Source organism: Chelonoidis abingdonii, chromosome 17, assembly GCF_003597395.2.
Source record: "Chelonoidis abingdonii isolate Lonesome George chromosome 17, CheloAbing_2.0, whole genome shotgun sequence".
Classification (NCBI taxonomy): Eukaryota; Metazoa; Chordata; order Testudines; family Testudinidae; genus Chelonoidis; species Chelonoidis abingdonii.
In genome coordinates this window covers 15,777,608-15,804,772 of record NC_133785.1, presented here as the reverse complement: position 1 = coordinate 15,804,772, position 27,165 = coordinate 15,777,608, and the positions used below count along the sequence as shown (strand labels likewise).

The following is a 27,165-nucleotide window of genomic DNA, read 5'->3' as shown; positions in this document are numbered from 1 at the left end:
CCCAGGGAAGGTTTGGGGAGACCAGAGTTTATCAGGCACTCAAAGTCCTGATTGGTGGCAGCTTATCAGATCTAAGCTGGTAATTAAGCTTAGAGGAATTCAGGCTGGTACCCCATTTTTGGACGCTAAGGTTCAGATTGGGGAAAGATACTATGACATCTTCTCTATACCTTTTCCAATTCTAATATGTCTTTTTTGAGATGAGGTGACCAGAACTTCACACAGTATTCACGGGGTGGGCATAGTGGATTTATTCAATTTCCCTTTCCTAATGATCTGTTAGCTCTTTTGAATGCCATAGCACACTGAGCACATGTTTTCAGAGAACTTTCCACAATGACTCCAAGATCTCTTTCTTGAGTGATGACAGCTAATTTAGAACCAATCAATTTGTATATATATAGTTGGGATTAGTTTTTCCAATATGCATTACTTTACACTTACCAACATTGCATTTCATCTGCTGTTTTGTGGTTTAGTCACTCCTTTTTGTGAGATTCCCCTCTGTACAGCTAGCTTTGGATTTAACTATGATGAGTGATTTAGTATCATCTGCAAACATTGCCTCTTCACTGTTTACCATCTTTTCCAGATCATTTATGAATTTGTTGAACAGCACAGGTCCCAGTACAGATCCGTGGGAGACCACAAAATTTACCTCTTTTCATTATGAAAACTGACCATTTATTCCTACCTTTTGTTTCATATCTTTTTAACCAGTTACTGATGAATGAGAGGACTTCCTTCTTATCCCATGCCTGCTTAGTTTGCTTAAGAGTTTTTGGTGTGGGACCTTGTCAAAGGCTTTCTGAAAGGCCAAATACCCTATATCAGTTGGATAGCTATATCATGCTTGTTGACGCTTTCAGAGAATTTTGATAGATTTGTGAGGCATGATTTCTGTTTAAAAAAAGCCATGTTGACTGTGCCTCAACATGTTCATCTGCGTATCTGATAATTCTGTTCTTTACTATAGTTTCAACCAACTTGCCTGGTACTGAAGTTAGGCTTCCTGTCCTGTAATTGCTAGAATTGCCTTAGCTTTACATCAGCTTTACATTAGCTACCTTCCAATTATCTGGTACAGAGGCTGATTTCAGCAATAGGTAACATACCACAGTTAGTATTTCTGCAATTTTGTATTTGAGTTCCTTGAGAACTTTTAAATGAACACCATCTGGTCTTGTTGATGTGTTACTGTTTAATTTATCAGTGTGTTCCAAAACCACCTCTGCTGAAACCTCAGTCTGGGATAGTTCCTCAGATTTATCACCTAAAGAGAATGGCTCAGGCGTGGGAATCTCCCTAATATTCTGTGCAGTGAAGGTCAATGCAAAGAATTCATTTAGCTTATCCATAATGGCCTTGTCTTCCTTGAGATCTCCTGTAGCACCCCAATTGACCACTGGCACCACTGATTGTTTGGCAGGCTTCCTCTTTCTGATGTACTAAAAAAAAGTTTTTTTGCTCTGAGTTTTATGTCTTTTGCTAGTTGCTCTTCAAATTCTTTTTTTGGCTTGCTTAATTATATTTTTATGCTTGACATGCTAGAGTTTAAGCTCCTTTCTAGTTTCCTTAGTAGGATTTTACTTCCAATTTTTAAAGGATGCCTTTTTGCTTCTAAAAACTCTTTTACTTTATGGTTTAGCCATGGTGGCATGTTGTTGGTCCTCTTACTTCTGTTTTTATTTGTTTATTTTTTTTAATTTGGGATATGCATTTACTTTGAGCCTCTATTATGGTGTTTTTAATCGTTTCCATGCAAGCATCACCTTTGTGAATCCTTTTAATTTATGTTTAACTAGCTTCCTCATTTTTGTGTCAAGTATCAGAGGGGTAGCCATGTTAGTCTGGATCTGTAAAAGCAGCAGAGAATCCTGTGGCACCTTATAGACTAACAGACGTTTTGGAGCATGAGCTTTCGTGGGTGAATACCCACTTCGTCAGACGCAGTGGGTATTCACCCACGAAAGCTCACGCTCCAAAACATCTGTTAGTCTATAAGGTGCCACAGGATTCTCTGCTGCTTTCATTTTTGTGTGGTTCCCATTTTTGTAGTTAAATGCTACTGTGGTGGGTTTCTTTGGTATATTCTTCCCTACAAGGATGCTAAAATTATGTTATGGTTGCTGTTACTGTGAGATTCAGCTATATTCACCTCTTGTACCAGATCCTGTGCTACACTTAGGACTAAATAAAGAAGTGCCTCTCCCCTCAAGGGTTTCAGGACTAGCTGCCCCAAGAAACAGTCATTAAAGATATCTAAAAATTTTATCTCTGCATCCTGTCTTGAAGTGACATGTTCCCAGTCAATATGGGTATAATTGAAATCCCCCATTATTATTGGGTTTTTTGATTTTGTAGCCTCTCTAATCTCACTGAGCATTTCACAATCATCTTGGTTGGTAGTATATTCCTACTGCTATACTCTTTTATTCAAGCATGGAATTGCTAGAGTCTATTGTACAGCTTGTTTCTTTTAAGATTTTACTATTCCCCAGTTCCTAATAAACCTAAATCCCTCTTCCCAACATCGTTGTCCCATCCACACATTGAGACCCTGCAGTTCTGCCTGTCTTAACTGGCCCTGCATGTGATCCTGGAAACATTTCAGAGAATGCTACCATGAAGGTTCTGTACTTAAATCTCTTACCTAGCAGCCTGAGTTTGGCCTCCAGGATCTCTCTTCTACCTTTCCCTATATCCAGGTATGAAAGTAACTTAAAGGATTTACCGGTATGCTGGAGTGCTAAGCTGGGGGGTGGGGCCTCAACCGGAAGAGGCGGGGCTTTAAACCCCCAGGCCTTTTAAATCAAGTTTTAAAGGGCCCGGGGCTCCAGCTGCCACTGCTGCAGCAGAGCCCCAGGCCCTTTAAATCACCGCAGAGCCCTGGGTCACCACCACTACCTCGGGGTTCTGGCAGCTATTTAAAGAGCCAGGGGCTCCGCTGTGGTAGCAGCAGCTGGGAGCCCCTGACCCTTTAAGTCACTGGCCTGGGGAAGCTGCCCCCAACCGGTACGGTTGGCTGTGTACCAGCTCTTGCTGGTACACCGTACTGTACCGGCTTACTTTCACCTCTACCTATGTCACTGGTACCTATGTGTACCACAATCACCAGCTCCCCCCCAGCACTGCACATAAGTCTGTCTAGATGTGTCAAGGCTGATTCCCCACTCTGGCACTTCAGTGCAGAAAGTGGGGCCCACAAGGATTCTAAAAATTAATACTGGCCACTCCAGATGTGTATTAAACTCCCAAGGTTACAGCTTTTCTCTGACCTTGGATGGGTAGATGCCACCACCCAAAGGCAAAAAAAACCCTTTGAAACCAGAAAGGCGCACTTGGGAATTCCTTCCTGTGGGGTACCCTCAAGCCCGCCCCCTCCTCCCCCGCCCTGGGAAGGGCTGAGAAAGAAAAACAAAGGAAATCAGCTGTTGCCACCAGCTAAATAAACAACATGTGCACAAACTCTTAGGACGCCAAAAATCCAATCCTGTTCTTAAAAAAAGTAAACTATATTAAAAAAAAAAAGAAAGAAAATACACCTGGAACTTAGGCTTTTGCTAGATTCACAAACCCACTTACAAAATTTCTAGGTATGATCTGATGATTTATGATCATACCTGACTTAAAGTTTCTCATAGCATAACTTTCCCTGTTCCCCTCTTTCCCAGAGAACACAACAGACCCAAAGGCAAAGTTTTTTTTCCCCATTGTAAAAAGTTCTAGCCTTCCGTTGGCTCTTTTGGTGAGGTGCCCACTCCTTTTCCTTTACCTGGGGGATTTTGTTAACCCTTTACAGGGAAAGCAAGCAGAGAACAGCCACCAAGACGGACTTTATAGCTAACTGACTGGGTGGGTGTCCATAAAAGGGAGCGACCCCATGGCCTTCATTTATCATAAGATGTCTCGAGAGATCTGCAACCTTTGCGAATGGCAGGCAGTTTGCCAGGTGGTTCTCGCAGTCATCATAAACCCAATCTATATTTCTAATGATTAAATCTCCCGTTAGTATTACCTTACTCTTCCTAATAACTAGGGTCCCTCCCCTACAGGGGTATCCTCAGTGCAAGAGGGTACCGTGACGTCATCTGGAAGGCAGTTCCCAACTATGGGATCATTTCCCTGCTCTCCAGCTTGATGTTCTCTTTCCCTGAGATTTTCATCCTCTTCAATAGCACAGGGGCTGTCAGTATAGGGATGGGACCACTCTACTGTGACCCTGAAAGTCTCCTCTAAGTACCTCTTTGTCTCCCTTAGCCCCTCCAGTTCAGTGACTCTGGTCTCATGAGGCCGATCTCTGAGGGCCATGAGTTGCTTGCACCAAATGCACACATATGCCACCTGCCTGCGAGGTAAGTAATTGTAGATACTGCATTCAGTGCAATAAACTGGATAGCCCCCACTCTGCTGCTGGACTTCTGCCTGGATTATTTTTACTTTTGCAGGGTTGTGTGTGTTTGTTTGGGTTTTTTGGAGGGTCGAGGGCAGTTACTGATTTGAGTTTAGACTATGTTTGGTAGGTGTATCTGCCTTTCACACTCCTTCGCAAAACTCCCGTTTGTTGCTCCTGTTCACTATCTCCTCTGTTTGCTTAGGAGCTGGCTTTTTAAACCCCTGTTCTCCTGAGTTAGCCCCGTCTCCTTGTCAAGGAATCCTAAAGGGGCTAGGGATTAAAGATAGCAGGTTAGAGCCTTGTTAATAAACTCTCAGCCTATCTAACAGGCCACTTGGCTGAGCACACAGGTGAAAGCAAAGATAACATTTAATGAAACCCATGCTTCTGTACCTGTCCTTGTGCTTTACTAGACAGTGTTAATTAACATCATACTCACAGATACCCATGGGATTTCAATACAAGCACTGAAGTTATTCCCACTGAAACCAATGTCAAAGCTCTCATTGGTGACTAGGAACAGGTTAGAGTATATACTGCATGTTCCCATTTAAAAGTGAGTTTAATGCTATGAAAGGCATTGAATTGATATCTCGAGCCCAAAATTCTTTTATTCAGGTTTGCTACAGACCTCAAACTCTGCATCTTGCAAATGTGCTTGAACTCCAAACTACAGGGACAACTTCTAGGAGCAAAATAATATTTTCATGTCTCTGCCCTAGTTGGTTCTTGCCCTCTGTGAAAAACTTCAACAAGGATCCCAGTTAGTGTCTGTTTCAATGGGATCTTTTGTGGTGTGGATACCTGTTTACTTAAAAGTATCTGAGTACCAAATTCACAGCCATGAAAAATGCATTACAGACTGTGAAATCTGGTCTTTTGTGTACTTTTACCCTATATTATACAGAGTTCATGGGACCAGCATTTTTCAAATTGGAGGTCCTGACCCAAAATGAAGTTGCAAGGTTATTTTAGGGAAGTTACAGTATTGTCACGCTTACTTCTGTGCTGCCTTCAGAACTGGGTGGCCAGAAGCAGGGGCTGGTGGCCGGGTGCCCAGCTCTGAAGGCAGCACTTCGCCAGCAGCAGCACAGAAGTAAGGGTGGGAATACCATACCACGCCATCCTTACTTCTGCGCTGCTGCTGTGTCTTCAGAGCTGGGCTCCTGGCCAGCAGCTGCCACTCTCCAGCTGCCCAGTTCTGAAGGCAGCATCATCGCCAGCAGCAGCTCAGAAGAAAGGGTAAGAGTACTGCAACACCCCCTACATTAACCTTGTGACCCCCTTCCCTCCCCTCCCCCACAACTCCATTTTGGGTCAGAACTTCTACAATCACAAAACTGAGAAATTTCAGATTGAAATAGCTGAAATCATGAAATTTATGATTTTTAAAATCCTATACCATGAAATTGACCAAAATGGACCGTGTATTTGATAGGCCCCTATGTATGAGAAGAGCACATTTCACATAAGCCACTGAACAGATTTTGGTCACTGCTATCCTAGGTTAATTGAAATCTATATCTAGACGTGAAAAGGTCTCTAAGCCTATAGTAACGCTCTGAGTCACGCAGCCCCATATATAGTTAGCAGAAAGTATGTTTGTTAAATGAGGGCTCTATCAAAGCAGTAAGAGAACATAAGAACAGCTATACTGGGTCAGACCAAAGATCAGTCTAGCTCCATTCCCAACTCCTGGCAAACGGAGGCTAGGGACACCATCTTTGGTCATCCTGGCTAATAGCCATTGATGGACCTGTCGTCCATGAACTTATCTAGAGCTGCCTCTTCTGTAGGACTGAGCACAGTAAGGTGCTGTTACGTTAAGGAAATTGACACTGGTATAACTACATTAGTGTAATCACGCTAGTGCAATCCTCCAATGTTGAAGTTCTGCACCAGTGAAAGAGTGGTAACATAGTGAAGTAAACTGTCTCGGTATAGATCCTACTTTGGGCTGATGCAGCATGTCAAGCATTAGAAGTTCACACCTATGTAACTACATTGAAGTAGTTACACCAGTGAGAATTTCCTTAATGTAGACAGAGCCTAAGAGGTATTCACATTTATAGGGCTTGTTGGCATTTCTAATAAAGTGTTGGTGGGGAAGGGAGGGAGGAGAGAGAAGCTGGTTTTAACCTTTGCATTTTCAAATTAGAGTGCTGGAACGTGGTGGTTTTTTTTTTTTTTAAGTATTTATAAAATTGTAATGTTATCCTGGAATTCAAAGTTTTAACACCAGCTTTGGAAAAATAAAATGCAGAAATGTGGAACCGATCAGTCCTTTGAAGTGGATCCATGCTGGGCTGACCCCTGGTTTCATTTCCCCTGGAGTTGCTGCTCTGGAACACACTGGAACATTGAAATTACTGGAGCAGATTAGCTCAGCAACCTATCTCTGACATTGGCCAGTACAGATACTTCACCAAAAAGGACAAGACTCTTTGATAGACAATTAGCTACTATGGGGGAAGTTTCTTCCTAATTCCTGCCAGCTAGTGATTGTCTTGTGCCCTACATCATGAGGACTTCTAGCTTTTGTGTTTTGTTAATATCCTACCTAATGTAAATGTGGCTAATTTTGTTATCCATATAGTGGTCTAATATCTTTTTTGAAACTTTTAGTGATATTTTGTGGCAGAGTTCCAGAGGTTGAGTACAGGAGGGTATGAAAAAGTATGCTATTTAATTAAGTTTAAATTTGTTGACTTCAACCTTCCTTGAATATCCTCTTGTTCTTGTATTATGAGAAAGAATAAACAGGAGCATCTGGGTTACCTCCTCTTAACTATACATTATTTTTTATAACTGTCATATCTCCTCTCTAATCTAAACAGTCTCAATCTTTTGAATCTCTACTTTAGTGGAAGTCTTTCCTTTGCTTTAAACGTTTTTGTACCCCATCGCTGGATATCTTCTGTTTCTGCTAAATCTTTGTAAAGAAACGGTGACCACCAGGTGAGGTTGTGCCATCTATTTATAATATGTGTTCAGTTCTGTTCATCCTTTCTTTACAAAGATTTAGCAGAAATTGACTTGTATTATAATATTTTCAGCACATTGCTTGCTTTTTTGATGGCTACTGCACACTGAGTGAACAGAAGTTTCCACGGAGCAGTTCACAGCAGTCCACGAGCCTTTTCCCCAAGCACTTACAGTTAAGTTAGAACTCAACAATGTGTATGAGTATTTCACTTCATACCTTTCAATATGCTTTACTTTACAGTTGTCAATTTTGTGCTGCAGGCTCACCTAGCTTTGCTAGGTCCCTCAGAAGTTCCTCAGTCTTCACTAACCTAGATAATTTTATGTCATCTGGAAATGTTGCCACCTCTCGGATCACACCCGCCTTTTTCCAGATCCTTTGTAACTGAATTAACAATACCAGTCTTAGTACTTATTCTTGGGTTGCCTCTCTATTGATCTTTTACCATATTGAAACCTGACCATTTATTCATACTCTTTGTTTTCTGTTTCGATTTAGCACGTTTCTCATCCCTGACAGTACTTTACCTCTCATCCTATGAATAGTTAGTTTCCTTAATAGCTTCTTATGAAAAAGTTTTGAAAGACTTTTGGAGAGTTCATGTAGATCATAACAACCAAGTTCTCCTTTAGTTTCTATTTTGTTGAAATACACCAAGAATTAATATAGAGTAGAGAAATTGTACTCCTTTGTCCCTTTCACATCATGGTCAACTAAATGTTTTATAATTCTAATTGTAGTTGTTATATCAGCCAGTTTTACTGGTGTTTGAAAGAAGGTCTGATGTCTGCAATTCCCAGCACCACCCCGATACTTTTTTCAAAGATAGCTACAATTTTACTACCTTCCAATCCTCTGATATAGGAAGTGATTTTAATGAGAGATTGAATCATGTGAAGTGAGTTTTTTTTACCCACGAAGCCTTATGCCCAAATAAATCTGTTAGTCTTTAAGGTGCCACCGGACTTCTTGTTGTTTTTGTGGATACAGACTAACACGGCTAGTTAGCAGCTTTGTTGCTTCATTCTTAAATTCCTTTAGAACTTCTGGATGGATTTCACATTGTTCTGAAGATTTATTGCTCTTTACTTTTATCAACTTGTTTTGGCACCATTTGTTTTGACATCTGTTTTTGACAGTGCATCATCTTTATTGGTCTGGATTTACAATGATGATTTATTCTTTTTTAATTGGAGGTAGTGATTAGAGTGTCTTTTATATTATACTGCAGTTTTCCTTTAAGTATCAAATCACTATTTCCTGCTTGTCTGGTTTTAAAAACTGTATCATAGTTGCACCTCCTGAAGCTATATAGTATTGTGTGGAGTCATGGTGTAGCATCTGTTGAACATGAAAATTTATTTTCACACAACTTTGAGATTTTTTCCCCCTATTTGTTTTAGTATCTGTCACTAACTCTGGAATGTTTACTGCATACATTACAAAAATGTGCCTGCAATACCAGTGATTGTATATGAAATTCAGATCTGTAGTGTACATTTTGATCATTTTAATGTATATTCGTTCTTTCATGATTTTGTTCATTTGGTGGCTGGTTGTGCTGGTCTGCTTGGGAAAACCTAGATGATTGCTTTTAAGATTAGAGGTTTAATAGAAAGGTGGTGTTTCTCTCTCAAATGGAGAATTTTATATTTCATCTGTTCAATTTGATTTGTTAAGTGAAAGTTACAGAGTTGTGAGTATAAGAGCTATTAGTACATATATTTTAAAGAACTATTTATTTTTAGAGCCATTAGTTTGTTCAAAATGGTAAGGATATTTAAGAAAGTTGCGTTGTTTGGATACACAGTGAGTAAATATTCTGTTCATTCCTGTGAGTTGTGGCTTTGTTTTTCCTTGCATATTTTTTGTTTTGTTTTGTTTGTTGCCTGGATTTCATTTGATGTTGCTGGTAAATTTTAAAGTATTCTATCAAACTCTGATGATAACCTCAAGATAATTGTGTGATTTTTGTGCTACTCATTCTTGTTAAACACAGCAGAGTTGTTGCGTTTAACTGGGGAGCTGCAGTTAAGGTGAATGCGTGCAAAAAGGGTTAGTGTTTCCTGATCCTTTCTTCTGGTTCAATACTATGATGATGTTATCATCATCATTGTCATTACAGCAGCAACCAAAGTGACGATTCAGGGATCAGGGCTTCCTTGTACTAGGGATGCAAAATGTAAACCAGTTAACCCAACCCCAGCGGCCCTAGGCTGGCCAGAGCGGCCCCAGCCACAACGGCTGCCTGGCCCTTTAATCAGTTAACCGTTTAAACAAAATATTTTTAATAATTTAAATGGTTAACTTTTAAAATGGTATTTACATTCCTACATTGTATTAAGGGTTATATGAACACAGTAAAGACAAACCTTGACCCAAACAGTTCAGAAGGTAGGGTTATGACAAATGCAAAATGTGGATGAAATAGGTAAAAGGAGGCAGTGGGAAGCCACATTAATAGCAAAATGAATATATTGAGCATAACATATTCTCAGTTTACCACCTGCCTAATGAGTTTTATTACAACCGTAAGTGAGAATATAAATCAATAGGCCAAGTATATGAATACGTGAGAGTTAGGATTTTAGAAACCTATTAAATAGCATATCTTATCCTCAGTTCTGATAGCTCAGGTTATTAGCTATAAATTACAGGTTGTAAGACTCTGATCACTCTAGAGAAATAGGAACCTAAAATATGGATTGTTTTGTTTTGTTTTGTTTTGTTTAGCAGTTCATTGATGCTGCCTGGTTGAAAACATTTAAGTGAATTGTTCTATATCTCAGAGTTGGATTGGGGCAACCAACTGGCTCACAACACAATTCCCAACAGTGATAGAAAAGAGACATTTTAACCAAGAAAACTGAGGGAAGGGGCAAAACTTTGCTCCCTCCCCCCCCCCCCGAATGTATAATAGGGTCTTAAATAGGACCCTGAAAAGATAGGACTTTACTTTTAACGATCTCATTCACAAGACTGCCACACAACCAATTGCATGGTAAGAGTTGGTCAGCTGATGAAGAATCATGCACAGTGTGATCTGATGATGTGTGTCCAAGGAGTCTAGATATTTCAGTCGTGATGCTTACAGGTCTTAGCCATCTCCTGTTGCTGTAGGCATTATTAGCAGTGCATCTACTGTTATTGGATAAGCCTTCTATAATGTCAAAAAAGAGGTAATTTCTGGGAAGAATGAATGAAAGCAAACAGATGTTTCAGGAATAAATTCCCACATAATGTAAAGCCGCCTGTAACAAACAAGAAACCTGATTTTAATAATCAAGTTACAGGACCGAGTTCAATTGTGGTGTAACCCCTTAGGAGAGAGTGGGTAAATTTTACCAAGAAAATAGAAAACAATACTTTGATTTATTTTTCCTCAATTATTAGATCAATATTAGAGCTGTGAGCTTTGGAAAAACCCTCCAGGCAAGTTTTGGAAAAGGCGAATACGAAATAATAAACTGTACTGAATTCACTGTAGTTATTTCCTTGTTCATTCCACGGTATCATCAATGATATTAGCACAGCTCTGAGAAAAGTGTCAGGTAATTAACTGCACCTTTTTTGTGTAGGCCATACCTATTTAGATAACTGTAAATCCGCCTTATTCCACTAGCTCCTTTGCAATACAAAGGTGAGTTTCTTAAATGTTTGTTCAGAATCTGTAAGATCTTTCCCTATCCCTGAACCAGATTATACCATATTCAAATAAGTCAAAGTTTAGTGCTGTTTGACAGTGCTCCTTTAATGTTGCATGTAAGCCAAGTGCTTAAAGACACTGATAACATACTACTGCAGGTGCATGATCATGAATATATGATATGTTGTATATATAATTTATAAATACATATGTATACATAGGTGTTTGTGTCCATATAGACTCCCTATAGATACCATAGAGCCTGCTTCTCCACTGCTTTCCACCTTTTGCAGTCATTTACCCCGCACAGAGATAATCATATAATGTGAACAACGTCAATGTATTATATTGCAACTCAATTTTGTAATCTTGGATTAAATAGCTACTGTGACATATATGATAACACATAGGGCTGCTCCCATTGAAATCAGTGGCAAAACTCTTGTTGTCTTTAGCAATAGTAGGATCAGGCCCCATAACTTTGATCCTTCTCTCAGTTGTTTTGGGGAATACTTTAAATGTATATTTGTATGCAGATAGATTTATCCCATAAAATGTAATACAACTTTCAAATATCCAGAGACAAATGTAACAATCATTTGTACTACTTGTGGGAAAAACATTAATATTTGAAAGTAAAAGCTGCTTTTTAGCTGCCATATCTAAAGCCAAAGTGCAACATCGTAGGCAAAAAGGCAGTGAATTTGAAGGTTAATCTGTACAATTTTTAACTCAATAATTAAAGCAGCAATTTGCTGAAGGAATGGTTCCTGTGTTAGGAGTACAGATGGCTAACCGGTAACATAGCCTAAAGGCAATTATTAAGTCTTAAAACATTTTTATGAACAATTATAGGTGTCTCAAGCATAAAAGTAAACATGATTTCTGTTGAAATATAACACACTCTGAAACAGAATGAGAAACTGTAGAGTCTTGCATTTTAAAAATTGGTATCTAATGTACTTTACTGTATATTTACAACTTGTTCCTCTAGTAGAAATGTTTTAGGATACAAAACCTGTTCCAACTGGAGTTGCTCCAGTTAGCAACCTTGCTAAATGTTTGTTGATTTTAGACAACCAACCAATAAAGAACGGAGAATTTAAATGATCTTTCTGCGCTGTTTTTCTTGTCTAATAAGAGTGTATGCTCTTCTTGGCGAAGACTGCCTCTTAATATGTGTTTGTACAGAGCATAGCATGATGGACCCTCAGTATTGATTAGAGCCTCTAGGTGTTACTGTAGTGTAAACAAATAAGATGTTACTGTAATATAAACAGATAATGAAAACGATAAATCACTCTTAAATCCATAACACACTTACAAGTATGAAATCTACACAATTCTGATGTCAGGCGCAAAAACCTATGTTAAGGCTAAACATAAAATCACAGAAATATAGGGCTGGAAGAGACCTTGAGAGGTCATCTAGTCGATCCCCTTGTGCTGAGGCAGGACCAAGTATACCTAGACCATCCCAAGTGTTTATATAACCTGTTATTAGAAACCTTCCAATGACGGAGATTCCACATCCTCACTGGGTAACCTTTTCCAGTGCTTAACTATCCTTATAGTTAGAACGTTTTTCCTAATATGTAACCTAACTCTTCCTTGCTGAAGATTAATCTGCTTGCTCCTTGTCCTACCTTCAGTGAACACAAGGTTGTGCACAAGGAGGGGCAAACAAGGGCATGGCCCCCCCAATAATTGTCAGGGGCACAGAACTCCTCCTAGCCCTAGGGGGACGGGGGGGAGGGAGGGATGGAGCTACTGCCAGGGCCTCCTGGTATCCTATTATACTTGTTCTTTGATTACACTTTGATCTCTGTAGGTATGACTCCAGCACCTTTCATAAGCACTGAATAGAGTTAAACATTTTAAAAAGGCAGTCTGATTTATCTGCAGGCAAATTCCGAACATGCTGAAAACTTGGGCATATGTGCCTGATGGTCAAGCAGATGGACAAAATCCATCTTGACCTTCATGCACCTACTCACCCTCAGTTGATTAGCGCAATTTCTCTTTTGTGGTTTTGATGGTTTTTCTCTTTTGTGGTTTTGATTTCTGTCCTGGAAGTTGCTTTCACTAAGAAAACAGAATTAAGGTGCCATGATCACTCTTCTGTATTTCCCTTTATACTTAGGAATGACATTTTTTCTTTTAGTTGTTCAGGCTTCCTGGTCATTAGATCTGAGGAAATGGGCTCAGCCTCAGAAGAGACTGGCATTTTCTTGCCCCTGTACGTTTGTTTGACAGCTTGTAGCTTAGTGGTTTTGAGCCTTATTAGATGCTACTTTCAGTCACATTTTATTTCCTCTCTAAAGATAAGTTTGAGTCACATTTTGACTTTCCAATCCCTGGGCTGATGGAGTATATCTGTACAGGTCCAATCAGTTCAGAATAATGGATTTGGGGACACCAGTACCTTCCAACAAAAAAAACGTAATAATTTTTTTATTATTCAGATAGACTGATCAGGTCATCCTCCTTAAAACTGCAGATTTTTCCTTGGTGTTGAAATTTGTTTCTTTGTGATTTGATGCCTGTGTGTGATGCTCATTTGAAAGCTACTGGCAGGAGAGAATATAGAATTTCAGGAATGCTGCAATCTGTTCTTGCATTGATTGTATTCACATTGCCTGTTTGACAGGTTGAAGACAATGTAACGCACCATGGAGTTCCATGTGAGACTTTTCTTTTTGTGTGTGATGCCAAATTGAAACACCTAAAATTAAAATGTTTGTGTAAACTCAAAGCAAAGTCATTTTTATTCACTATATTTTTTTGTTGTTTCTCTTGTAGGTGCTGCCACCAGTCAGCAAGAATGGTGGAATACTTACTATCACCTTTAAATATGACAGTAAGTTAATCAGCTGCAACAGATAAAAATCTCAACTTCTCTCAAAAACAAAAAGCCCAACTCTCACTCTTATATAGCAACATGACTTTTTAAAAAAAGTAATTCTCACAGTTCTTGTAAGTTAAGGACTGCAGGTTTATGTAAACAAAGATGATTGAAAAAAGCTTTTGGTGAGATATCTTTACTAAATAATAATCTTCCCCATATTTCTGCTGTCTGTTATGCATTCTGAGCCCATCCAATGTCTGTCATTCAAAAGTAAACCTCCATACAGGAGGCAGCAGCTGCCAAAAATAGGCAGTCACTTCACTCATGCTTACCAAAATTTATGCCATGTAAAGCAGGATTCCATTATGCCAAGTTTTACATAACTTAATTTTTCTTTGGTCTCTGTAAAAGGAAGACATATTTACACTCTAAAATTAGCTAGGGTTGATTTTAAAAGGAAATTGTCTGTAAGGTTTATATGGTTTTAAAAGGTTTTCCTTACATATACTAGTAATAACAATGTAGATTATTTAATACTGAAAAAGTTTAAATATCTAGTATAGTTTCTATCCTTCGTGTGTTTCATTTACTTAAGAACATAAGAACAGCCATATTAGGTCATACCAAAGGTCCATGTAGCCCAGTATCCTGTCTTCCGACAGTGGCCAAAGCCAGTACCCCAGAGGGAATGAACAGAATAGGTAATCATCAAGTGATCCATCCCCTGTCACCGATTCCCAGCTTCTAAATTCATGAGAAAAAATGTGTTTGTTTTTAGCTTTATAGAAGCTTGTTTTTCTGAAATCTAAATTTTGGGGGTAAATGGAGTTGTGTTTATTTAAGTAGAAAATAAATTTAATTTGTCCTCATGTAAAGGGAATATACTAGAAATAGGTTTCTTTCCAATGATTAATGTTAAATATCGGCTTTTTAGTTTGTTCTCTCATGAACTATAATCTGACTTGCGTATCTTGGCTCAGGATATGCTAACTCATACTCAGATATCTGTTGGGTATACAAGGGCCATATCTGCATTTGGAATTTACCCTGTTTTGGCAATCAGTGGCCCGCCACCAGTATAGCTGCACCAGTGTAAACTTAACGTGTAGACTAGAAAATCCCCAATTCTGCAGCAGTGGAGCTAAAAATGAATTGCATCAGAGCAAATAACAGTTTTCCTTGTCTACATGTGGAGTGTGCACCTTTACAATTACATCACTGACTGGTTGCTGGAGTTGGAGTAAAGTCCTTATGTATTAAAACCTAGTATACTTACTGGAAACACTGAAGGAAATCCTTTTGTTTCATTCTGATGTATCTTACTTTATCCTGGGTCACAATTTCATATGAGCCCTCTGTTTATATGATAATTTCTGAAATCTAAATCCTTTATTGTGAATTCCTGTTTTATGTCTAACCTCACATTAGTATTTAAAGAACGCCAGCATAATTTATGTCTGTCAAATCCTATATGGAATAAATGGTCACTAGAAGAGAGTAATAATTTCTTACCCAAATAAAGAAAAGCAGGAAATAGCAATCAGAGCAGTGATACCCACTTGTAGGTTCACACAGTGGAGCTTGTTTAAATCCTAATAACTGTCATGTTTTTAACCATTAATTCTTGCATCAGGCGCTGGGGTTAACCAATGACAAATGTTAATTTAAAATGCTGCTCCAAACTCCCTGCCTAAGGGGATTATTTAAGTTTGGCAGTACTGCAAGGAGGTCCCTTATAACAAGGCTGAAGATTTTACATAATACAGAAATATATACTGATAAAGAAGAGCCAACAGAAAGAAAACAATTGGCGACCTGGCTCTGATTTTAAAAGAATTTATTTTATTGCATAGCCTGTCCCTGGGTTAAGACACTTCATAGTAGGGGTTAAATAATTTGTTCAAAGTGAGAAAATAAATGTTTATCCAGTTTCGTATTTAACTTGGATTTAACAGAAGAAATGTCTCCCTGTAAAAGCCTGCAAATTCTTTACTGCTGTGTTCTTTTTAAACATTTTAAATCAGGAACTCGCGTTCAACCCTGAGACATTTTGTGCTATATTGCATTTTGGCAAATTGTTATTTCAACATAGCAATTCAGTAACTAGGATCCAAAATCTTAGGCAAGGCTGTTAATTGGATCCAGACCTTGCAAGAGGCTGTTACTCCAAACTTTCCATTGAAAGAAGTATTTCTATTCTCCTAAGAGGAAATTCATGCTGTCACTCAGTTTACTTTTAGCAACAAATTCCACTTATAATAACTGAGGACTAATTGCTCAATTTTCATAAACTTAATATAGTACAAAATATATTGTTCTGAATTGTTGAACAGTTACCTAAAGGAGCCAGACAGCTCACCTTGTCATTTAAGGTAAAAAGCCCATTTCAAAGATTCAGTTTGTATGATTAATAATTTTTTATTTGTAGTTTTCAAGAGAGTGTATTTGATTTAAATTTTTATTTTCTGCACTGGCTTGATAATATCAGTCAACTTCATTTGCAAGCATAGTACAGTCTACTACCTAGCATCAGATTTTGAATAACTGATTATTAAAATTTGGCACTATACACTTAGAACATCAATCTAACATTTTTTTGGGTTGTAAATTTAGTAGATTATGCAAGTAGAGAATTATAGTACTTTGCCACTCACACACAGTGTAGGTATTACCAGATCCAAGCATTCAAAAAACATAATCTCTCTCACACACACACACACACAAATTTAATGAGATTGGCCTAAACATCATGAGAGGTTAAAAAATAAACTTTGGAATAGTTTTATTTGACTTCTGATTTTCGAGTATTTATGGTTCACATTCTCAGGCTTTTCTTAGCAGCTATGTAACTTTTTTGTTTTAAATGAAAACTGCGATCTCACGTAATCATATGATTCCAGGAGCTGAGGCTTTAATAACATCGTGAAACTCACAATAAAATAATGAGATTTATCAAAATTAGAGTTCTCAGTGGGTCCTAGTGGCAGATAAATGGGGTATTGGAGCTGTGCGGTTGTTGAATAGATTGGAGACTAAAGGTCTCCACAACAGAGGTGAGAGGTGATGGATTTAGTGAGTGAATGCTGCAGTGGCCAAGTCTGCTTTATGGACTGGAATCAATCTGTATCTTTATTTCAGAAGATGAGCTGCACTATGGTAAGTTAGCAGACAGTGTTGTGTATCTGGACTGAGGCCTTGGTAGCTAGTGAGAACAGTGGCTGTTGGGATCTTCTGAAGTTTGTCTTTTGTACTGATATTCCTGTGGTACATGGTGCCATGGTGGTACAACTTGCTGAGCTGTTTGGACAACACAGACTAGGTCCAAGGACGTTATCGCAGACCTGGTGAAAGTAGTTGTAGTTAATGGTGTCTAGAATCCATCATTTGCAGTCTGTGTGTGTGTGATGTTTTAGGAGAATCTGTAGAGGAGACAAGGAAGAAGATTTGAAAAAAATTAAAAAAAAATCACCTTGTGCTCTTGCTGTACTGGGGAGTAAAGAATTTTGCTTCCCTTTGGAAACTGCAGCCTCCATTGTAGGTGTCCTGCCCTCTGGAGCCATCTGGTTCATCTGTACTGTATGTGGTATTATTACCAGGTGACCAAAATATTTGGTGTGTTAAGGAATCAGTAAGGTGTGATTTATTTTGTGGTTTAACTACCAGTGTAACAGAATCTCATTTTGTGAAAGTAAGCTGTTCTCTGTCTGTCTCTCTTCGTCTTAGGTGGTGAGAGCAAGCCATCTGTAGGCCTGGTAGCTGGATAACTGAGAAGTAGTGGGATTGATATTAATAATTGCACATAAAAACAGTAATGAAAAAAGAAAATGAAACCAGGCTGCTTTATGGAAATTAATAAATTAAAGTTTGATCTCCTGGAATGGTTTAGTAGTACAGTCACCCGAACGGGGATTACAGGGCCTGCATTGTTCTTAGTTATCCTGTCACTAAAGCCCCATTGTAGACTTAATATGCAGTAGATATAACAATACAATAATGGAGGTATTTGAAGTACCTATTTTTAAGTTTGATTATTTTTCAAAAAATGTTAAGGAATAAACTAAATCTTGCTCACTTTACTCACATGAATAGCATTATTGGCACTACTAGCATGAACAAGGCTTTCCAGATTTTGTCCTGTGTCTTTTTGTGAATTATTTGGTCCTGCACAAGAGAATTTGGATGTTTTATTTAAGTGATTTGTTTCTCACTGTTTTAGATTGCACTCCTTATTTGAATTCAGTGGGAAAACACGTGATTGGAGATGTGCAAAATATAACAATCAGCCAGTATGCATGTTCTGAACAAGTTGCAGTGACAATAATTTGGACAGCAAATGTACTTGGTAAGTATTAGAGAACAAAATAGTTTAAATCAGGGGTGAGCAAACTTTTTGGCCCGAGGGCCACATTGGGGTTGCACAACTGTATGGAAGGCCAGGTAGGGAAGGCTGTGCCTCCCCGAACAGCCTGGCCCCTACCCCCTCCCACTTCCCACCCCCTGACTGCCCTCCTCAGAACTCCCAACCCATCCAACCCCTCCCCACTTGTCCCCTGATCGCCCTCTCCTGGGACCCTCGCCCCCTATCTAACCCCCCTGCTCCCTGTCCCCTGACTGCCCTGACCCCTAGCCACACCCCCGCCTGCCAACAGCCCCCCCAGGACTCCCAGCACCTATCCAACCGCCCTCTGCTCCTCGTCCACTGACCATCCCCTCCTGGGACCCCCCGGCTCTAACTTCACCCCAGGATCCCACCCCCTTATCCAACCCCCCATGCTCCCTGTCCCCGAGTGCCCTCCCAACCCCTATCCACATCCCCACCCCCTGACTGGCCCCCCTGGGACTCCCACTCCCAACTCTCCCGGTTCCCTATTTCCTGACTGCCCCCCCTCAGAACCCCCGCTCCCTTACCCAACCCCCCGCTCCCCACCCTCTTACCAGCAGCAGGAGCTCGCAACCGTGACACCTGGCCAAAGCCAACTGCGCTCCCCACGCTGCCCAGTGGGAGTGGCAGGCCAGAGCGTGGCCCACACGGTGGCATGCTGCTGGGGAGGGGGGACAGCAGGAGAGGGGCCAGGGACAAGGCTCCCCAGCCGGGAGCTCAGGGGCTCGGCATCTGGCCCGTGGGTCATAGTTTTCCCATGTCTAGTTTAAATCATCATATCTTTTGTAACAATCTCTCAATGATTATATTAATTTAAAATGACTTGTCCTTTGCTCTCATACTAATTAAGGCCTGATCAAAGTAACTTTGTTATACACAGAAGCATATATTTTATTGGAATCTGTATGCAGGAAACAAAAAGGCTACAGTTTTATTTTTTTTAAATATTCTCACTCTCCAACACACAAAGCATAGCATGAAAAACCGTTCTGTACCTTTTAAACAATCATAGTTTAAAAAATATGAAGGTTGATATATGCGCAATGAAAAATTATCCCTCTGCTCTTCCATCAGAGTCTCAGCTTTGAATTTCTTTGCATTTACTAGTTTATACTGCCTCATATTGTCACTACTAGAAAAAGTTTATTTCTCACAATTTTAAACATTTAGAGCTGAAGCTGTTTATCTGCTTAAGGACTAGACCCTAAATCCAGATTGGAGTAATAACATAAATAAGTATTTATAGATTTTATACAGAAAAAAATGAACTACAGTTCCTTTTGGTGTAATTTAGTTCTGTAGAGTGAATATGTATTTGGTATTTTGTCCATATAATGAATTGCTACAGTGTTAATATAAATATGTATGGGTTTGTTTACACTTGAAATGCCACAGTGGCACAGCTTCACTTCTGCAGGGCTGCAGTGTAGACAGCACCTATGGCAATATGAGGGATTCTGCCATCACCATAGGTAATCCACCTCCCTGAAAGATGGTAGCTAGGTGGACAGAAAAATTCTTCTGTTGACCTAGCGCTGTCTACACTTGTCAGCTTAACTGTACCACTCAGAGATGTGGATTTTTCACACCCCCAAGTGACATAGTTAAGCTGACTTTGTTTTACACAAACCAGGGCTATATGAAAATGTCAAACCAGGGCTATGTGTAGACCAGGGCTATGTCAAAATGTTAAGACAGTAATTACTCCACGTTTTCAATGCTACAGTTCAATCTCAGCCACTTAACACTCTTTTCTTTTAAAAGAAATGCACTCTTCATTATGGATAAAGATTTTGCAAACTGAGTACAAAGCATTCAGAACACTTAAACTTCTATTCTAGAACATGTACAATTTAAAAACAACCAATCTCTTGAAAAGTTGAATATTTGTTTTCTTTATGTAAAGCAGTGGTCCCCAAACTTTTTACCTTGCACCCCTATTCATGCCCCCCAGCCCCAGGAGCCAGGGCTGGGAGAGGGAACCACGGCTCCGGGAGGGGGCAGTGCTGGGGCCACAGTTGGAGGTGGGCGTGGGGCCGGCAGACAGGACCCCAGGCACAGGGTCAGGAGTGAAGTCCTGCACGTGGGGCCAGCAGCAGAGCTGGGTCGTGCTCCCTCCCTCCCTGTCCCCCATGGTGGCTGGCCTGGGCCCCAGCCACACACCCCCAAACTTCCTCCTGGGGCATGCCCCAAAGTTTGGGGGACCTCTGATTTAGAGTCCTAAAGACAAATTCTGGTTTTTACAAATCCCAGAATAAAGTCATAGCTGCGTATACACGGACATAGTCTTAACTCTAGGATCATAGGGCCTGATCAGAGTCCCATTGAAGTCAATAGAAAGACTGCACTTGGAGTTGTATTGGGCCCTTAAATAGCACTGCTGTAGTACAAATCTATATAGAGCATATGTACCACACTGAATGATTATAATGCTTAAGTCCCCTGAAAATGTTCTAGAAAGAGAAGAAAAATTTCCTAGAGCTTCTTTGTCACATTTGGTCCATTTGTAAATAATGTTTGCATAATCACATTTTATAACAGCTAAATTTGTAACAGAAAATAGTGATTGTTTGTTATTGGATATTAAGAGAGAATGTGGATGATATCTAATGCTTGCAGTAGCATAATGTTAGTGAATTTGGTAATCTGCCGCTGCAGATTGGATAAATCAAATCTCCAGGGGATTCAAAACTTGGTATTCTCTCTTCTAATGATTAGAGGTTAATCCTTTTGAAAGTATCAGTACAGAACTGCAGTTGAAAGGTCTCAGGTGACAGGGACTTCTCTTCCATGGTCTGTATGTTAGCACAAACAATGCTTTTGATCCAGTTAATATTAAGAACACATGGCTCTTTCTCTTCTACAAGATTAGAAAACATTTTTTAAAACTGGAGAAATAGAAGAGGCTCATGGAAACACACAAATCTAGATAAACATATAGTGTTAAATGCCATTAATCCACTTTGGTTTATGTAATCTTTATCTTGTGTTAATTGCAGTGGTATCTTTTGTAAACATCATATTCTGACATATGTAGACAACTTGTAATTCAATAGCTCAGTGGTGATGGTAGTGGGGCTTGAAGAACTGGGCAGCAACTTTGACATCTGATCTACAACATAATCGAAGCACAACTCTAGCATTGTGACATTTGCGTCATCATGACTCAGTGTAATGTCCTAGTGCAATACCATGGTGAGAACATTAGCAAGCAATGTCACAACATTTTGCTGAGAGTCCATTGTGTGAGTCTCTTGAGCAAAATGGGTATAGTTTCAGTCTCACTTTTACATAACTAGAGTTCAGGAATAATTCTACTTAAGATAATTCTTCTGCTGTTCTGCAATATTAAACTAAAAAAAAATCATAACTGTTACATCCAGCCACTGTAGTCCAGTGGTCTCATAAACGACTGGAAAACAATATGGATGCAGTGTTTCCATTCTTTGTGAACAAAAATGTTACAAAGTTGTTTACTGCTAATAGTAGCAACATTGAACAAATACAGTGTATTACCAAAGCTGATGATGATTATTTTATTTGTTTGTAGTATGGTAAAACCCAAAGGACCAATTGGGGAGAACCCCCCATTGAGCTAAGCACTGTACAGATATAGAGTGACAGTCTCAGCAGAGGAACTTAAATTCTAGATAGACAAGTCAGAAAAATGTTGAGAGAAAGGAAGAATTATTATTGACGTCCAGCTGACAAACATCTTATACAGGGGGGGATAGAAATGGTGGTTAGGCATTATTTTTTTAACAAGTGTAGTGCTTTAAAACTGCATCACACACAGTGAAATGTGTTTTTGAAATATTTATCTGGATTTTAATTAAATGTCTGCAGGGATTGAATTCCTGAAAGGATTTCGAGTAATACTTGAGGAGTTAAAATCAGAGGGAAGACAGTGTCAGCAAATGGTTTTAAAAGACCCAAAACAGCTCAACTCTGATTTTAAAAGAACTGTAAGTGATATGCTTTAGGGAAAAATTCATTATTGGTTTGATCCTGCATGTGGGCTTGAAAGAAACATTTATGTTTTATTAAACTTTTTTTAAAAAATGTGCTGCTTACGAGCCAGCAAATTGCTTGCTAAATAATTAAACATTTTTAGTTATAATATTTTTAATTTAGGGCAGATCTAGCCCTCACTCTCTGTCTGCTGAGGCTCCCTTGTTGGTGGAACCAGCAACTTCACTGCAATGACGGGATGTTATTCTGAGGAACTGGGCAGCAGATGTGCATCCCTTTAGCAGTGCAGAACCCATCTCTACGGGCCTCCTTGCATGGCAGTGCACAGGTGGCAAGAGAGGGATGAGGCCATAGGAGCCCTAAAGCACTTAATTTTTGTTCATGTGCAGCAGAATTGTGGGCTTGTTTTAAAACAATATACTCTTAAACGGACATGGCAGATGACTTAAGAGTATTTCAAAATCTCTTTATTTATATTTATGTTTTTAGGGAATGGAATCTCAGCCTTTTTTGAATCTGAAATTTGAAACTGATTATTTTGTAAAGATTGTTCCTTTTCCTTCCATTAAAAATGAAAGTAATTACCACCCATTTTTCTTCAGAACCCGACGTAAGTATCATACATATTATCTTCTCCCTCCTTACCCCTCCTCCTTTTTTTTTCTTTCCTTAGGACTTGTCTACGCTTAAAATGCTGCAATGGTGGCGCATGCTTCTCCCATTAGTGTAGGTTCTCCACCTGCCCAAGAGGCGGTAGCTAGGTTGACAGAAGAATTCTCCCATTGGCCTAGCGCTGTCTACAGCAGGGGTTAGGTTGGTTTTTCTGCGTCTCTCGGGGGGGAGGTGGATTTTTCACACGTCTGAGCGATGTAGTTATATTGACCTAATTTCCTATTGTAGATCTGGTCTCAGCCAGGAAAACAGAAGAGGCAGAGTTTAAGGGAATGGGTGGCTCAGGAGAGGAAGCACCTGCTGTGATCTTAGGGCTGAGGTTCACATCCAGGCAGAGTCTTAAATGAAATTAGTTTACAGACCACAGATTGGTCTGTAGTGGACAAAACTTCAAATTATGAAACCACTACCATAGGTGCTTGAAGTAGGGGTGCTGCAGCACCTCCTAGCTTGAAGTGGTTTCCATTATATACAGGATTTACAGCTTGGTTCAATGGGTCTCAACACCTCACTATAAAAATTTATTCCAGCACCACTAACCACTACAGAGAAACTGGGAAAAGTAATAGTCTCTGTGTAGCAGAGGCCTAGGGCTGGTCACCATGGACAGCAGATTACTCCATATCTGCCTACTGTGGGGTTTCTTGCATTTTCCCCTGAACCATTTGGTGTTGTCCATTGTTGGAGGCAGAATACTGGATTAGATAGACATGGATCTGATCTAGCCTGGCAATTCTGTTCCTGTGGAGACTGAACTACATCTTCCTTCTTAATGAATAGTGTCAATGGCAGGACAGTATGGGAAAGCTTACACAGACCATAGAATCACAGGGTTAGAAGGAACCGGAAGAGTCATCTAGTCTAACCCCTGGCCAAGATGCAGGATTTGTTGTGTCTAAACCATCCAAGACAGATGGTTATCTAGCCTGCTTTTGAACGCCCGTAGTGAAGATGCTTCCACAATCTTCCAAGGCCGTTTATCTCAAGATCAAGATTTTAAAATGGATTCCTAAAGATAGACTTCTAAATCTACCATTATTTATTATTCCAGAATCAAGTCGTTTTTATTCTGGAATAGAATGTACACATAGGGAGTTATTCCAAAATAACTATTTTGGAATAGCCATGATGATCCATTTTCCCTATGAGGACAGGCCTTAGGTGCCTATGTAGGGGCACAGGCACATAACTTTAGGTACACTGTTTTTTAAAATGTTGGCAATCAATCTTTTTCCCCCCCTGCTAAGAACCTCCACTCTTCAGGATTTTCTTCTCTCTAAAATGTTCTAAAGATAGTTTAGAGTAAATAATTGTTCTGAATTGATCTGGTATTTCCAGTCCACTCTGGTGGTGATGCTGAATAAAGTAACATTTTCAATATAGTCACATAAATGTATCTGTTATAAGTTAGCTTTTGTCACCTTTACTCACATATTGCTTATTTCAATAAGTAACATTATTTCAAACGAACTGAGTAGGCTGTTTTTTGTGTGTAGAGGTGCAGACTGATTTGAGCAATGACAAGGATGCTGAGCTTGCTAAATATGGCAAAATCTGTTCATTCTGTACTATTTGGAGAGGCGCTGGATAAACAAAAATGATGAAATAGCTTGCATTTTTCTGCCTTCTTCGCTCCCCTCTTCCTATTTATGGAGTATAGCAGTTGGAAAACCTAATCTTTATTATTAATATTCCTTTTGTGTATGTGTTTGTAGCATGTGAATTGTTGCTACAGCCAGAAAACCTTGCCTGCAAACCTTGTAAGTAAAATATAGTATTTTCCATTCATTCGTGTTACAAAAATATCATTGTTCATGAAATAGTAATTTTCTAATCCATAAATATCTCTCCTCTGACAGTCTGGAAGCCCAGGAATCTGAATATTACCCAGCAAGGTTTTAACATGCAAGTGTTTTTTGATCATGCACCTCACAACTTTGGCTTTAAATATTACTATCTTCACTACAAACTTAAGGATGAAGGATCCTTTAAACAAAAGACCTGCAGACAAGTACGTTACTGGGTTTCGTGACTGTTGTTTTAATGATTTGTGGTAACCGTTAAAAATTCTAGATGACCATAGCTTTTCACATGTTTAAAGAATGTAAAGGACTTTTATTTATTTCTATTTTGGTAGTAAACAAAGGCCCAAAGCTGGATTGGAGCCCCATTATGCTAGGTGCTGTATAAATACATTGCAAGATATTGTCCTTGCCCCAAAGGGGCTACGCTCTCATTAGTAGTTTTAATTGTATTTTTATTTATAATTATAATTAATATTTTCCTCTTTTCATATGCTCCCTCTGAACAGAATTTCAACTCCTTAAAATTTTGTCCATCTGAAATAACTCTCCAACGTTGTCCTTTTGCGAGCATTTAGTTAAACTTACCTTCATGTTTAAAAAAGGGATGAGATGGCAGTGGTGGGTGGGAAAATTATAGCTAGTCGTCTCTGTGGGCCCAGTACAATGCCCATCCAAACCCAGGGTGGGTCTTGTCTTAAGGAATTCACCTGAAATGGGAAAAGTTTGGATGTTCAGAAATAATGCCATGTTTAGTAAATAGCTTCTAATATTGTTAGAAAATAACTCTGACTGTGTGGGAAGCTTACCAGGAAAGGAATGTATGAGGGCAAAATTAAAAAATACAGTGAGCTATGCCCTTTAGAGTTCTGGTGAGAAACCTAAGTGCTAAAATCAGAGTTAACCAAAAATAAAATAATAAAGGCCAGAGCTTTACGGGAAGTGTGTACCATAGACTGGTGGCAATAATATGGGTTTATTTTGCTGAACACAACAACTCCATACATTTGGATAATGTTTCATCTCTCCTACTGGTACTGCTAGTAACTATTATTTAGGGCTGGTCTACACTAGGGAGCTTACAGCAGCACAGCTGTACCAATGCAGCTGCACCGCTTGTGTAGCCACTGTATGTCAACGGGAGAGCCCTGTTCTGTTGACATAATAAAACCACCTCCACCAGTGGTGGGTAGCAACGTCGGCAGGAGAAGCTCTCCTGCCAACATAGCACTGTCTATGCTGGCGCTTCTGTTGACGTAACTTATGTCGCTCAGGGGGTGTTTTTCATTTTCATTTTGTTGAGTTAAATACTCCATGGCAGGTGGCAGATTGTTCAGTCCACCAGAGCCTGAGATTAAGGAGCTTCCGGGTATAGTGTAAAACTTACTTGTTATCTCAAACTTTCATAGGCCTTTGGTGGCTGGAGATTCTAGTCCTGGGATATTTGAGTAGAGAGGTTTATATTTCTTTATCAGTATTGAATTGGATTTTGTTTGATGGAAGGTGCCCGTGTACATAGTGGAAATGTGACGTTTCAACTCAATAACATAGCTGTAAATGCATTTTCCATTAGCTTTGTAAAGCATGTGAACTACTTGTAAAATTTCCTTCCTTTTCTTTGCAGGAACAAGACACGGATATCACAAGTTGTGTTCTTCAGAATATAGCTCCAGGGGATTACATCATTGAGGTAATATTTGTGAAAAGTTAATTAAATGCAGCTAAAGAAGTGTGATAAGTAAATTAATTGCAAATAAAATACTGTGGGCCATATTCTTCTGTAATTTATAGCCTTGTACATCCTCACTAAATTCAGTGAGGCAAATTAACATGTTTAGGTCAGCTCATCCTTGGGCCTTGCATGGCTGTGCAGTAGTGGAAAAAGAGCAAAAAGCCTCCCTGTCTTGCACCTCTCTCATGCAGAAGCCAAGCACAGTTGCGATCTCTCTGCTTTCCCGAGCACTGCTCACTGCTGCATCCCCTGCTGTGCGCCAAACCAAAATCCTATTCAGAATTCTGGCACTTGGACCCATCTTATTTATATTGTAAATGTAAAAAAAAGGAAAGCAGAATCTTTCTTCTGCATGGTAACATTTCAAAGCTGTATTAAGTTAATGTTCAGTTGTAAACTTTTGAAAGAACAACCATAGCGTTTTGTTCTTCTTCGAGTGCTTGCTCATATCCATTCCAGTAGGTGTGCGCGCGCCGCGTGCACGTTCGTCGGAGACTTTTACCCTAGCAACACTTGGTGGGCCGGCAGGGCGCCCCCTGGAGTGGCGCCGCCATGGTGCCTGATATATACCCCTGCCAGCCCGACCGCTCCTCAGTTCCTTCTTACCGCCCGTGTCGGTCGTTGGAACTGTGGAGCTCAGATTATCTGTTCTCCACCTCCCTAGCATTCACTCGTATCCTCTTGAATTTGTATATAGTTGAACTTTAAATAGTAGTTAGTAGTTAGTTTT

General features: G+C 39.6%; 1 protein-coding gene across 1 annotated transcript in view; it reads left to right on the top strand.

Annotated features, from left to right (window-relative positions):
* IL17RD (interleukin 17 receptor D) overlaps positions 1 to 27,165 on the top strand; it is a 113,142-nt gene that overhangs the window by 52,823 nt on the left and 33,154 nt on the right. The window contains exons 2-8 of the mRNA XM_032798830.2: positions 13,831 to 13,888; positions 18,093 to 18,218; positions 22,104 to 22,222; positions 22,719 to 22,839; positions 24,617 to 24,661; positions 24,761 to 24,912; positions 26,328 to 26,393. Coding sequence (XP_032654721.1) covers positions 13,831 to 13,888; positions 18,093 to 18,218; positions 22,104 to 22,222; positions 22,719 to 22,839; positions 24,617 to 24,661; positions 24,761 to 24,912; positions 26,328 to 26,393 — 687 coding nt within the window. The remainder of the gene's footprint in view (positions 1 to 13,830; positions 13,889 to 18,092; positions 18,219 to 22,103; positions 22,223 to 22,718; positions 22,840 to 24,616; positions 24,662 to 24,760; positions 24,913 to 26,327; positions 26,394 to 27,165) is intronic.